This window comes from Ranitomeya imitator, chromosome 2 (assembly GCF_032444005.1).
Source record: "Ranitomeya imitator isolate aRanImi1 chromosome 2, aRanImi1.pri, whole genome shotgun sequence".
NCBI lineage: Eukaryota > Metazoa > Chordata > Amphibia > Anura > Dendrobatidae > Ranitomeya > Ranitomeya imitator.
Window position 1 is genome coordinate 148,469,619 of NC_091283.1, and position 13,032 is coordinate 148,482,650.

Here is a 13,032-nt window from a genome sequence, read left to right on the forward strand (position 1 = left end):
TCGCGCTAAATAGGATAGTAAGTGAGGCACGCCTGGTGGATGTCCACATCCGGCACAACACAGGCCACGCGGGGTTCACCTTTTTTAGAGGTAGTCAGTGCAGGTCTAGGATAGACAGGTTTTATTTGAAGGAGGAGGCCGTCTCCTCGCCGTTGTCGGTTGTGGAGGTGGAATTCTCCGATCACTGTTTGATTATGTTTTCTCTGAGCGTTACAGAGACCCCTCGGATGGGAAGAGGTTATTGGAAGCTGAATTCGTTACTCCTTGAGGAAGAAGCTGTAAGACGGTCCTTTGAGGAATTTCTTCAGAGCCAGGTACCGCTGCTGGGCCTAAGTAACACTAAGTCTGAGTGGTGGGAGATGTTCAAACATCGGGTGGCGAGATTCTTCCGGCAACTCTCGAACCTCAGAAGCCTGAACAGGGATCGCCTGTATCAGAGCCTGAGGAGGAAACTCGAGCATCTTGTCTCGACTGGGGGTAGCCGCGAGGCGATCTCCAGTGTGAAATCCTTGCTAAAGAGGTGTCAGTACGATAGGCACGCATCTTTGGTTTTTGAGAGGGACTACGGGAAGTACTACTCACCCGACCCTTACAGAAGCTGCAAGATGTCAGTGAATAGTAAGATAGTGACAGGGCTGATGGACAGTACGGGATCCCTGAGAAGGTCCAGATCAGGGATCTTGGAGGTCGTCAGTTCATACTACTCGCACCTCTTGGGAAGGAAGGAACTGGATCGTGACAGGATGTCGGCTTTCCTGGCTGAAGCTGTTCCAGAGCCAGGGGCTGACCTCTCGCTGGGCGTTTTGACAGAAGCGATCAAAGAAGAGGAAGTGAGACTGGCGATCGATGGGCTCCGGCCCAAAAAATCGCCAGGTCCAGATGGCTTAACATCCGAGTTCTTTAAGACCTTTAGGGACTCCTTGGTCCCCCTCTTGACTCAGGTGTTTAATGAGTGTCTCTCCTCGGGCACTCTGCCGAGATCATTAAGGAGGTCGGCTTTGATCATTTTGTCAAAGGGTAAGGATCCGTCACGCATTGAGAATTGGCGTCCCATATCACTTCTCAATGTGGACAGGAAGGTTTTGGCTAAGATACTCTTCAACAGGCTGGTGAAGTTTGCGCCACGGCTCCTTTCGGAGGCCCAGCACTGTTGCGTTCCTGGCCGTAGCACTTTCAGTGCTGTTCTGGGTGTCCGAGAGGCCGTGGAGCAGGGCAGGGCAGGCCTTTGGAAGGGGTTCTTGCTGACCCTGGATCAGGCAAAAGCCTTTGATCGGGTCAACCACGAGTACCTCTGGTCCACTCTTTTGAGGTATGGTCTGCCTGGAGGGTTTGTGGACTGGCTTAAGACCTTATATGCAGGGGCTGAGACTTTCCCTCTGGTAAACGGGTGGATTGGACAACCTTTCGGGGTGGGATCTGGTGTCCGCCAGGGCTGCCCTCTTAGCCCTTTGCTTTACGCGTTTGCGATCGATCCCTTCCTCAGAAGGGTTGATTGTGGACCGTTGGCGGGGGTGAGGATGGGCGGGTTGGCGCCAGAGGCTATCCTGAGGGTAGTGGCCTACGCCGACGACGTTACCGTCTTTGTTTCTTCGCAAGAGGAGGCGATGGTGGTGATGTCAGAAGTGGAGAGCTACTCGGAGGCATCCGGGTCCAAGGCAGGGGCGGACTGGGCCGGGTGGCAGGAATGCATATGCCCCCCGGGCCGGTGCCTGAGCAGCTGGACAGGGCCGCTGGAGGACCGGCAGCGATTTCCGCCAGCCGGCCCTTTAAATCTTGTAAAGGCAGGTCCTGTGTGTGCGCGCGCGCGCATTGCCGGCGGCTGAGAAGCGCCGCGGCGGCCGTGCTAGTGCACGAGCACGGCCGCGTTCCTAGGTCCTGCGCGCGCTCGTCTGCTGCCTGTGCCAGCGCAGGCACACAGGAGATCAGACCACGAAAGATTTGAAATGTCCCGCGCGCGCGCATAGGGCGCCTCCAGGCTCCACCTGACTGTGTGTGCGTCTGACGCTGGCCGGCCTGCACCAGCGTCAGAGAAAACTGGCTGCTCACCACTGCCTGTCTGCCTGGGATCCTCTTCATCGCCGACGCTGGCCAGGACCCGTCCCACCTCAGCCCTTCATCCTCCCGACCTCACCAGGGACCTGGGTTAGTCCCAACTCCCAAGATGAATTTTTTTTATGTATATACAGCAGTTGCACCTATATAATGTGTATAGACTGCTATATATGCATTATATAGGTGATACTGCTGTGTATAATCACTATACTACCTATATAATGTATGTATAGCAATCTATATCTTATATAGGTGACAGCTACTGATGCATATATATACCTTATATAGGTGACACTGTGGGGTGTGTTTATGTATATATATATATATGTACATGTATACACAACAGCAGTATCATCTATATAACATATATACATCAGTAGCAGTATTGCCTATATAACATATAGACTGCTATACGTAAATTATATAGGTGGTATAGTGATTATAAACAGCAGTTGCACCTATATAATGTGTATAGACTGCTATATATACATTATATAGGTGATACTGCTGTATATAATCGCTATACCACCTATGTAATGTACGTATAGCAGTCTATATGTTATATAGGTGACACTGCTACTGATGCGTATATACCTTATATAGGTGACACTGTGGGGTGTGTGTATATATCACACCACTGTATACACAGCAGTATCACCTATATAACGTATATACACATCAGTAGCAGTATTGCCCACATATATAAGATACAGATTGCTATATATACATTATATAGGTGATACTGGCTGCTACTGCTGTATATAATCGCAATATCACCTATATAATGTATATACAGCAGTCTATATATAGGCAATACTGCTACTGATGTGTATAGTTGTAGTATCACCTATATATTGTATGTGATAATGTGACTGCTGTACATACATTATATAGGTGAAACATATATATATATATATATATATATATATATATATATATATATATATATATATATATAATCAGTTTCACCTATATAATGTATGTATGTACAGCAGTCACAGTATCACATACAATATATAGGTGATACTACAACTATACACATCAGTCGCAGTATCAACTATATATTGTATATACAGTAGTTTCAATGTGATATATATTCAGCAGTCGCGGTGTCTCTTATGTGATGTATGCATCATAATATAGTATAATGCTGTCTTAAATATGTATATATATATATATATATATATATATATATATATATATATATATATATATATATATATATATATATATATATATATATACATATACAGTATATAATTGTCTAAGGGTCATTTCCGTCTGTCCTTCTTTCTTTCTGTCACGGTTATTCATTCGCTGATTGGTCTCGCCAGCTGCCTGTCATAGCTGCCGTGACCAATCAGCGACGGCCACAGTCCGGAAGAAAATGGCCGCTCCTTACTCCCCGCAGTCAGTGCTTGGCGTCCGCATACTCCCCTCCGGTCAGCGCTCACACAGGGTTAATGGCAGCATTGACCGCGGTGTAACGCACTCGGTTACCGCCGCTATTAACCCTGTGTGACCACATTTTTACTATTCATGCTGCCTATGCAGCATGAATAGTAAAAATATCTAATGTTAAAAATAATAAAAAAATAAAAAATAGTTACATACTCACCCTCCGGTGGCCCCCCCGGATCAGGAACCGGCCTTTTCCGCTCCGCGCGACGTCCCGGTGACCGCTGCATGCATTGCGGTCTCGCGAGATGATGACGTACGTTCTCGCGAGACCGCAATGCAATCTTCAGACCGGACTGCACGCCAAGCATCGGGGAACGGACGCTTCGATCCGGAGGCTCCAGGAGGTGAGTATGTAACTATTTTTTATTTTAATTCTTTTTTTTTTTAACAGGGATATGGTGCATACTACGTGACTGGCCAATATACTACGTGATTGTGCTGTATACTACGTGACTGGTCAATATACTACGTGATTGTGCTGTATACTACGTAACTGGGCATACTGCCCAGCCACGTAGTATATTGCCCAGCCATGTAGTATATTGCCCATTCACGTAGTATAAAGCACAGAGCCACGTAGTATATTGGCCAGTCACGTAGTATACAGCACAGAGCCACGTAGTATATTGGCCAGTCACGTAGTATATTGCCCAGCCACGTAGTATACTGCCCAGTTACGTGGCTGGGCAGTATACTACGTGGCTCTGTGCTGTATACAACGTGGCTCTGTGCTGTATACTACGTGGCTCTGTGCTGTATACTATGTGGCTCTGTGCTGTATACTACGTGGCTCTGTGCGTAGCTGGGCAATATACTACGTAAACTACGTGGCTGGGCAATATGCTACGTGGCTAAAGAGCACCATGTAAATGGACCTGTGGTCGATCATGCGCACTTCGGCGCCATTCACATGTGGCTCTTCAAATAACGCCTTTAAGAGGAGTGTTGAAGGGCAGGACAAAGTATAGCAAAATTCACTTTTCGGGGGTGGGGAGTGTTTGAGTATGTGGACTGGTGGGGTTTTTTGTGGCAGGGCTGCTTTTTTGTCCCTGTCCGGCCGTGTGTGTGTGTGTGTGTGATTATACAGTGGGATTGTGCGTGTGTGCACTATATATACAGTGGGGCTGTGCGTGTGTCAATTATACATTGGGACTGTGCGTGTGTGTTTATATATATATATATATATCTCTCGCATGTTTGCCGTCACAGGACAACCTGTTCCCGGCGCAGGCACCGGAGAATCCTCACAGAGCATAGTGCGCACGATATGAGGATTCACACATAGTGACTGTAGACATGTAGCTTAAAGGGAACCTGTCACCCCGAAATTCGCGGGTGAGGTAAGCCCACCGGCATCAGGGGCTTATCTACAGCATTCTGTAATGCTGTAGATAAGCCCCCGATGTTACCTGAAAAAGGAGAAAAAGACGTTAGATTATACTTACCCAGGGGCGGTCCCGCTGCTGGTCAGGTCGGATGGGCGTCTCCGGTCCGCTGCGGCGCCTCCTATCTTCTTTCCATGACGTCCTCTTCTGATCTTCAGCCACGGCTCCGGCGCAGGCGTACTTTGCTCTGCCCTGTTGAGGGCAGACAAAGTACTGCAGTGCGCAGGCGCCGGAAAGGTCAGAGGCTCGGCGCCTGCGCACTGCAGTACTTTGTCTGCCCTCAACAGGGCAGAGCAAAGTACGCCTGCGCCGGAGCCGTGGCTGAAGATCAGAAGAGGACGTCATGGAAAGAAGATGGGAGGCGCCGCAGCGGACCGGAGACACCCATCCGACCTGACCAGCAGCGGGACCGCCCCTGGGTGAGTATAATATAACGTCTTTTTCTCCTTTTTCAGGTAACATCGGGGGCTTATCTACAGCATTACAGAATGCTGTAGATAAGCCCCTGATGCCGGTGGGCTTACCTCACCCGCGATTTTCGGGGTGACAGGTGCCCTTTAAGATCCGACAACCCCTTTAAGGATGGGCCGCTACTCATGGGCCACTGCTGTGTACTTGCCCCCCAGGCTAAAATTTGCCAGTCAGCCCCTGGTCCAAGGTCAACCAGGACAAGTGTGAGAGTCTCTGGCTGGGAGGCGGGGATCCCACGTTTGATCTTCCGGACACCCTCCCCGAACCCCAAGAACATGCCAAAGTCCTAGGCATCGAATTTGGCCAGGGTGATTACCCCACGAAAAACTGGGAAGGCAGAATCAAAGGTGCCGCCCAAAGAGTGGACCAATGGAAGGGTTGGTCTTTGACCCTGAGGGAAAGGGTTGACCTGTGCAAAGCTTTCCTGCTCCCCTTGCTAATCTACCTGGGCAGCGTCTGTGTCTTGCCGGAGCCTCTCTGGACACGGATCTACAGTCTGTTCTTCCAGATGTTATGGGGGAATAGACTAAACCTAGTCAAACGGGAGGTCACTTATCGCACGAGGAGACTAGGGGGGTTGAATATGGTGAACCCCGTGGTGTTTCTAGTGAACACCTTTTTGAAAGTTAACGTGGCAAACCTCTGGAAAGAGAGGGCTCCTCCGTGGGTATTCTCCTGCAAGGGATGGTTTCAGCCTTTCTTCCAGGAATGGGAGACAGGGGGAAGATTGAAGGATCTTCGCACACCCCACGGGCATCTCCCGGCTTATGTTACCCCGGTTCTGAAAATGATGCGCCGGTGGGGTCTGGGAATGTGGGAAGTGAGGTCCCTCCCGAGGAAACTCCTCGACATGCGGGTCTTGCTTTCGCATTTTCAGAGACCATTGGTCCTCAAGGACTGCCCGAGTCGGGATCTAGAGGTTGGGTTGAGTTTGTTAAATTCTAGCAGGATCCCCAAAAAGTATTGGGACTTGACTTGGCGCTGCTTCCAAGGTAAGTTGTATGTGAGGGACAATTTGAAGCACAGGAGCTCCGCGGACAGGAATTGTCCCCGTGAGGCTTGCGCTACCATGCTGGAAAGCATGGAGCACTTCCTGCTTCTTTGTCCCTTTAATACAGAGGTGTACAACAGGGTGGGCGCTTCCATTGGTTGGCCGCGGCTGGCCACTCTGTCCTATGCCGAGTGGGCCTATGGAGCGTTCAGAGACCTCGGGAGAAGGGACCGAGCCACTTTATTCTTAGTCAGCGCAGTGGTCAGGTATTTCACGTGGAACGCACGAGTTTTAGTTTCGACGCAGAGTAAAATCCTCCATGTAGATGAAGTTTGTAGCAGCATCCTAGGTGCCCTGGTGAAGGTGCGTTCTCTGGAGTGCGAAAGACTGGGTGCCCGGAGGGCGGCCCTTCTCTGGAGGGGTTTCTCCTTCAGGGTGCCTTAGTCCGTTAGCGCTCCTATATCCTGGTGGTGGGCTGATGTCTTTACACCCTAGATTTTTGTTTTGTATTTCTGTTCCCTGAATAGAAGGTTTGCAGGCATCGAACTTGAGCCTCGGGTGGTGAGAATGTAGGTTGTGTTCTGTGATGTTGGTTTATGTATATATTGTATATAGTGTATTGTATATATTGTACATAGTGTGTATAATAGAGGGTCTTAGTTAGGTTGGGTGGGGGATTGGGGGGTTCAACGGCGGTGATAAGAGACTGATCTGGCCTGGCCCAGGCCCCGCCTGGGGAAAAACTTTGGGGCCTGATCCTAGCTCGGATGATTCCTGAACTTTGTGGCCAGAGCTGGATCAGGGGTGGCGGGATAGTTAGAGTAGGTGTGGGTATATATATTAAAAAAAAAAAATAAAAAAAAAAAAAAATTAAATAAATAAATAATAAAAAAAAAAAAACAAAAAACAAAAACAAATGTTATGTTGTACACTGTGTTGTTTAGTTTGTTGTAGGGTGAATGTGGTGGTGTAAGGGGGGGCAGTGGGACCAGTAGGGTTTTGTTGTGTTTGCGGTGTTGTATAGTGTTTGGTTTAGTGTAATGTGTTTATAATGTATATATTGTATATAATATTGTATATAGGACGGTGTGAATGTAGTTGGGGTTGTGTATAGTAGTATGAATGAAGCTGGGCCGGGGGTCTTACATGATTTTATACTATTTATTATTTATAATTTTTTACAGGTATTCACGTAAGTTATGAGTATTTTGTTTGTTGTCTTTTAGTTTTGTTTTTATGTTATTGGAATTTTTCTTTCTAGTCCCTGATTTGTAGGTCATGAACTTTCTCCATTTTTGTTCCATTTCCGGTTTATTACTTTGTGGCTTTTGTCGTTTGTTGTCGTCTGATTGGAGCTTTGTTCTTATGTTCTGTTCTGTTGTGTTTTATTTTGTAATGTATCACAGTTATTGTCATGTAAAGTATTTCATTTTATTTAATAAAAGACCTGGAGTACATAGACATGATATTACAGCAGAATAGTGACTGCAGCTCAGGAGGTGACTGAAGTAAACATCATGATGTAACAGTGACTGCAGCTCTGGAGGATAAGACTTGATGTAACAGCAAAACAGTGACTGCATTTCTGGAGGTGATTGGAGTACATAGACATGATATTACAGCAGAATGGTGACTGCAGCTCAGGAGGATAAGACATGATGTGACAGCAGTATCATGAATGCAGCTCTGGAAGTGTGCAGGTTTCTGACCCGGATCCTCTTTCCTTCCTCCTGTAATCAGGGAATATTATGGGGGAGGTGATTGACTCAGTCCTTAATTCGGATGGGGTGAAGTATCTGGTCAGTATGCCAAAAGGTAATGCAGAGATGGAGCTGGCGAGAGTGGCTCCCATATTCTACGTCTATCACTACCTGGAGACGAAGCAGCAGTGGAGCCTCCTGGAGGCCAGCACCCTCACCGCCCAGCTAGACATGAAGCTGAAGCTAAAAGAAGGTGAATGCCAACCCTGCGGCCCCCCATATCTGTGCCAGGGCCCCTTGCTATGCATCATCCCTACATATATGCCCGGGCCCCTCATTGTGTAACCCTCAGATCTGTGCACAGGCCCTAACTTTGTATTTCACCAGATCTGTGTCAGGGCCCCTCGCTGTGTATCCCCCCATTCCCTATCATTGTGTATCCATCTCATATGTTTTAGGGGTCAGGAGCGTCCTGGCATTCAGGAACAGAGATTACTCGTACAGTCTGTGGAGGGACAGTCAGCCCAGCACCTGGTACGTACTGAGACACAATGGTGGTCCTTCCACAATCCTCTGCTCCCCGGCTTGAGCTTCATCCTTTCTGGGAAGAGCCTAGCACTCTGCTCATCCTAATCCACCCGGTTCATGAAAACATTTCCAGTGGTGCAGGAAGAACTGACACTCATGTGGAGCAGATGTGTAATAATGTTGTTGGATACCCCCTCAGCTGGGTGACGGCCTGGTCTCTCCGCAGGATGACGGCTTTCGCTCTGCGTATCTTCGGAGACGTTCATCGATATGTCGCCATTGATCAGATGTCCGTATGCACCACTCTACTGTGGCTGGTCGACAACTGCCAGGACCAAGACGGATCCTTCAAGGAGAAGTCCACCTCCTCGCCCGTAAAACTGCAGGTGAGTAAAATGGGGTGAACACCCACAAAACAAGACTGGACGCCAACCCATCAAAGGGACCCTGACAGCGGATAGTCGCTGCTGGTCTACGGACTACACATATCAGGCACTGTGTGATCTGCGCCATCATGCCCGACTCAGACGTTGCGTCGTGTCAGGGAAGAGCTGACTTTGAAAGCTGCTGGAGACTAGTCCGACAGGTCCGCAGCTTCTCCCCGCCCACTGCTCTTGACTGACAGGTCTCTCCTTATACACACACAGAGACCTGTCACTTCAGTGTAGTGTGTAGAAAATATTCATGCAAAAGTGTAGAGTTTATTCCAGTGGTTCCTCCACAATGCAGACACTACGGTGCTTCTTGGCTGCAACTGTAGATGTGACATTTCGATTTAAAATAATCTTTTTCAAACCGTTGTTTTAGAGAAGCCTCAGAGGTGCCCCTTAAGGACATCACGACCACTGAGGCTTCTCTATAGTGTGCAGTGAATAGTATTCTGGGATCCCACTCCCGTCTCACTAGCACCTCATCCACATCAAGTGTGTGCACTCCGGTATACTCCAGGGCTGGGAGTGAGAACAAGCTGTCGGGGTCGTCACGACAATTCCCTTCATCCACCAGTCATTCCAAATCAGAATAAAAGCAGTGGTACCGGAGTGAAGATTGAGTCAGACAAAAGCTGGTTCAAACTCAGTGCCTGCTTATGCTTCCTCACAGCAACTGAACTCTTTATTTCATATACACAACATTATATGGTCCATTGGGGGAAGGTGTGCAGAGGGCAGGGTTAGGCGGGGTTTAAGCAATGTATCTAGTATTCAGTCCCTCTGGTTGGCCTGACGTCATATGATGGATCCTCCTTCCTCCACGTCACTTTAAGTTTCCATTTCTCCAGAAACGATACTTTAGCTTCAGAAACGAAAGTAGATTCTTGGCAAGTACAAAAACTAAGGCAAAGGTGAATACTGGCAGCCATCTTAAATACAATTACATATGCATTAGCAAGCGAAGGGGAAAAACTTATTGTTTCACAGCATAAGAATATATAAAAGTACAAAAGAGTATAAAGAAAATATATTTTCACCTTGACAATCCCCCCTAAACACTAAGTTTTTCCCTAAAAAGAAAGTTCCTTCGAGACTGTCCATGTGATGGGGAAAGGGGAGGTGGATTTCTTCATCCAGACACCTCAGAAGCTATCCCCTTGTGAGAGGCCTCCAGGCAGCTGAACCCTTCACTAGCTTCACATGGAGTTCTCCCGCTGTCCCTAAACTAAATCTCTTTGCATCATTTGAGAGTAAAGGGTTTTGTCTAACTTCTTGAGGGGGACGTACTTAGGGATCTCCCCTGGATCAGTACCATCGTACTCTTGTGGGTCTACTTCTTGGTTGAGAAAGGTGCCAGTCGGAGTTGCCTCAGTGATAACCTTTTTATACAGGGGAATAACACAACAGAGGATTATCGATCCAACTACAAGGAGAGCAATCAGTACCAGACAAGCTTGTTGGAGGAATCCTTTGAGCCCACCCAACCAACCGGAAAAGAAAGATGTATCTACTCCAGCATTAGTTTATAATTCTGCTGCTAACCCATTTATCTTTTTTAAGGGCTATCATGGTCTTTCCAGTTACCCCAGAGTTCTGAGGGATATAGGTACAACACTCCTCTCCCACCATCCCACAGACTCCTCCTTTCTCAGCTAAGATCATATCAAGGGCGAGTCGGTTTTGGAGGGTCGTTCTAGTGCTAGGCCCAAATCCTCAACTATACCCTGGAAAGCATCACAGATAAAATTGACAAACCTTTGTTCACTGTAATATATGTAATTGATCCCATCAACATTTTTGTTAATCTGCACCTGTGGGATTAAAGAAACAAAGCTAGCATAGATCTGGTTCTGGACTTTAAATTGGTCAGGCACCCCCCTTGGCACTCCAATGCCATCGACATATACCAATGGATCTTCTTCATAACTCATGTGGAGCTGATCGAGACTTCTCCTCTTTCTGGTATATTCATCAGGTGTCTCTGGATCCCAAGGTAAAATCTTGAACTGCATAGCTAGTTTAACAAGGGTACATTGACCTATCCAGGCATTAGGCAACCTAGGATGGAGCTTACCATCTCCACATAACCAATAAATATCGTACATGTACTGTGTATGTTTAGCTAGCAAGTCAGTATCCAGGGAACTGTTCTCTTTACAGAAACCTGTCTCGAAGACCCCTACTGGTGTACCTGTAGTGTCGTGGGTATTGTAGCAGGTATAATTATCAGCTAATACAGTTATCCCCCCTGGGACCTTTAGTTTAGGTGCTTCATGAATTAGTGGAACATAATCTGAGCAATCAGTGGGCTTTAGACCCTTCAACAGATTCATAACACAGGCAGTGGTATTGTCATCAGGAAAAAAAACAATGCATGTGTGTATAGATATGTATTCGCTGCAGCACAAGCAATACATCCTACAGAGATACTCTGGACTCTTACATTGTATCTTACCCATTCTAACCATAAATTTGTCCTTGGGGCTGTTTGTGTTTCTATGGAGAAAACTTCTTGCCAACTGAGGCCTGGAATGGGGATTGCTTCGTTAACTATATTTTGCAAACGTTCACCTAGGCCTGTTTTAGCTGTACTGGTAACGGGGGCTTTGGTTGGTCTGAAGCTAATATCCTGGAGCTGTATATGGCCTAAATTCCCATAGTATCCACTATTAAACACATTATGAAAATATCTTCCCAGTACAATTGTTATCTCTGGTAACACATACAGGTCCTTCTCAAAAAATTAGCATATAGTGTTAAATTTCATTATTTACCATAATGTAATGATTACAATTAAACTTTCATATATTATAGATTCATTATCCACCAACTGAAATTTGTCAGGTCTTTTATTGTTTTAATACTGATGATTTTGGCATACAACTCCTGATAACCCAAAAAACCTGTCTCAATAAATTAGCATATTTCACCCATCCAATCAAATAAAAGTGTTTTTTAATAACAAACAAAAAAAACATCAAATAATAATGTTCAGTTATGCACTCAATACTTGGTCGGGAATCCTTTGGCAGAAATGACTGCTTCAATGCGGCGTGGCATGGAGGCAATCAGCCTGTGACACTGCTGAGATGTTATGGAGGCCCAGGATGCTTCAATAGTGGCCTTAAGCTCAACCAGAGTGTTGGGTCTTGCATCTCTCAACTTTCTCTTCACAATATCCCACAGATTCTCTATGGGGTTCAGGTCAGGAGAGTTGGCAGGCCAATTGAGCACAGTAATACCATGGTCAGTAAACCATTTACCAGTGGTTTTGGCACTGTGAGCAGGTGCCAGGTCGTGCTGAAAAAATGAAATCTTCATCACCATAAAGCATTGACCCTGCCCTTGATGAAACACAGTGGACCAACACCAGCAGCTGACATGGCACCCCACACCATCACTGACTGTGGGTACTTGACACTGGACTTCAGGCATTTTGGCATTTCCTTCTCCCCAGTCTTCCTCCAGACTCTGGCACCTTGATTTCCGAATGACATGCAAAATTTGCTTTCATCAGAAAAAAGTACTTGGGACCACTTAGCAACAGTCCAGTGCTGCTTCTCTGTAGCCCAGGTCAGGCGCTTCTGCCGCTGTTTATGGTTCAAAAGTGGCTTTACCTGGGGAATGCGGCACCTGTAGCCCATTTCCTGCACACGCCTGTGCACGGTGGCTCTGGATGTTTCCACACCAGACTCAGTCCACTGCTTCCTCAGGTTCCCCAAGGTCTGGAATCGGTCCTTCTCCACAATCTTCCTCAGGGTCCGGTCTCCTCTTCTCGTTGTACAGCGTTTTCTGCCACATTGTTTCCTTCCAACAGACTTACCATTGAGGTGCCTTGATACAGCACTCTGGGAACAGCCTATTTGTTGAGAAATTTCTTTCTGGGTCTTACCCTCTTGCTTGAGGGTGTCAATGATGGCCTTCTTGACATCTGTCAGGTCGCTAGTCTTACCCATGATGGGGGTTTTGAGTAATGAACCCGGCAGGGAGTTTATATAAGCTTCAGGTATCTT

General features: G+C 46.9%; 1 protein-coding gene across 1 annotated transcript in view; it reads left to right on the forward strand.

Moving 5' to 3' along the window:
* Positions 1–13,032, forward strand: part of C5 (complement C5) — a 130,477-nt gene that overhangs the window by 38,765 nt on the left and 78,680 nt on the right. Inside the window, exons 24-26 of the mRNA XM_069747431.1 lie at positions 8,101–8,313; positions 8,519–8,594; positions 8,815–8,974. Coding sequence (XP_069603532.1) covers positions 8,101–8,313; positions 8,519–8,594; positions 8,815–8,974 — 449 coding nt within the window. The remainder of the gene's footprint in view (positions 1–8,100; positions 8,314–8,518; positions 8,595–8,814; positions 8,975–13,032) is intronic.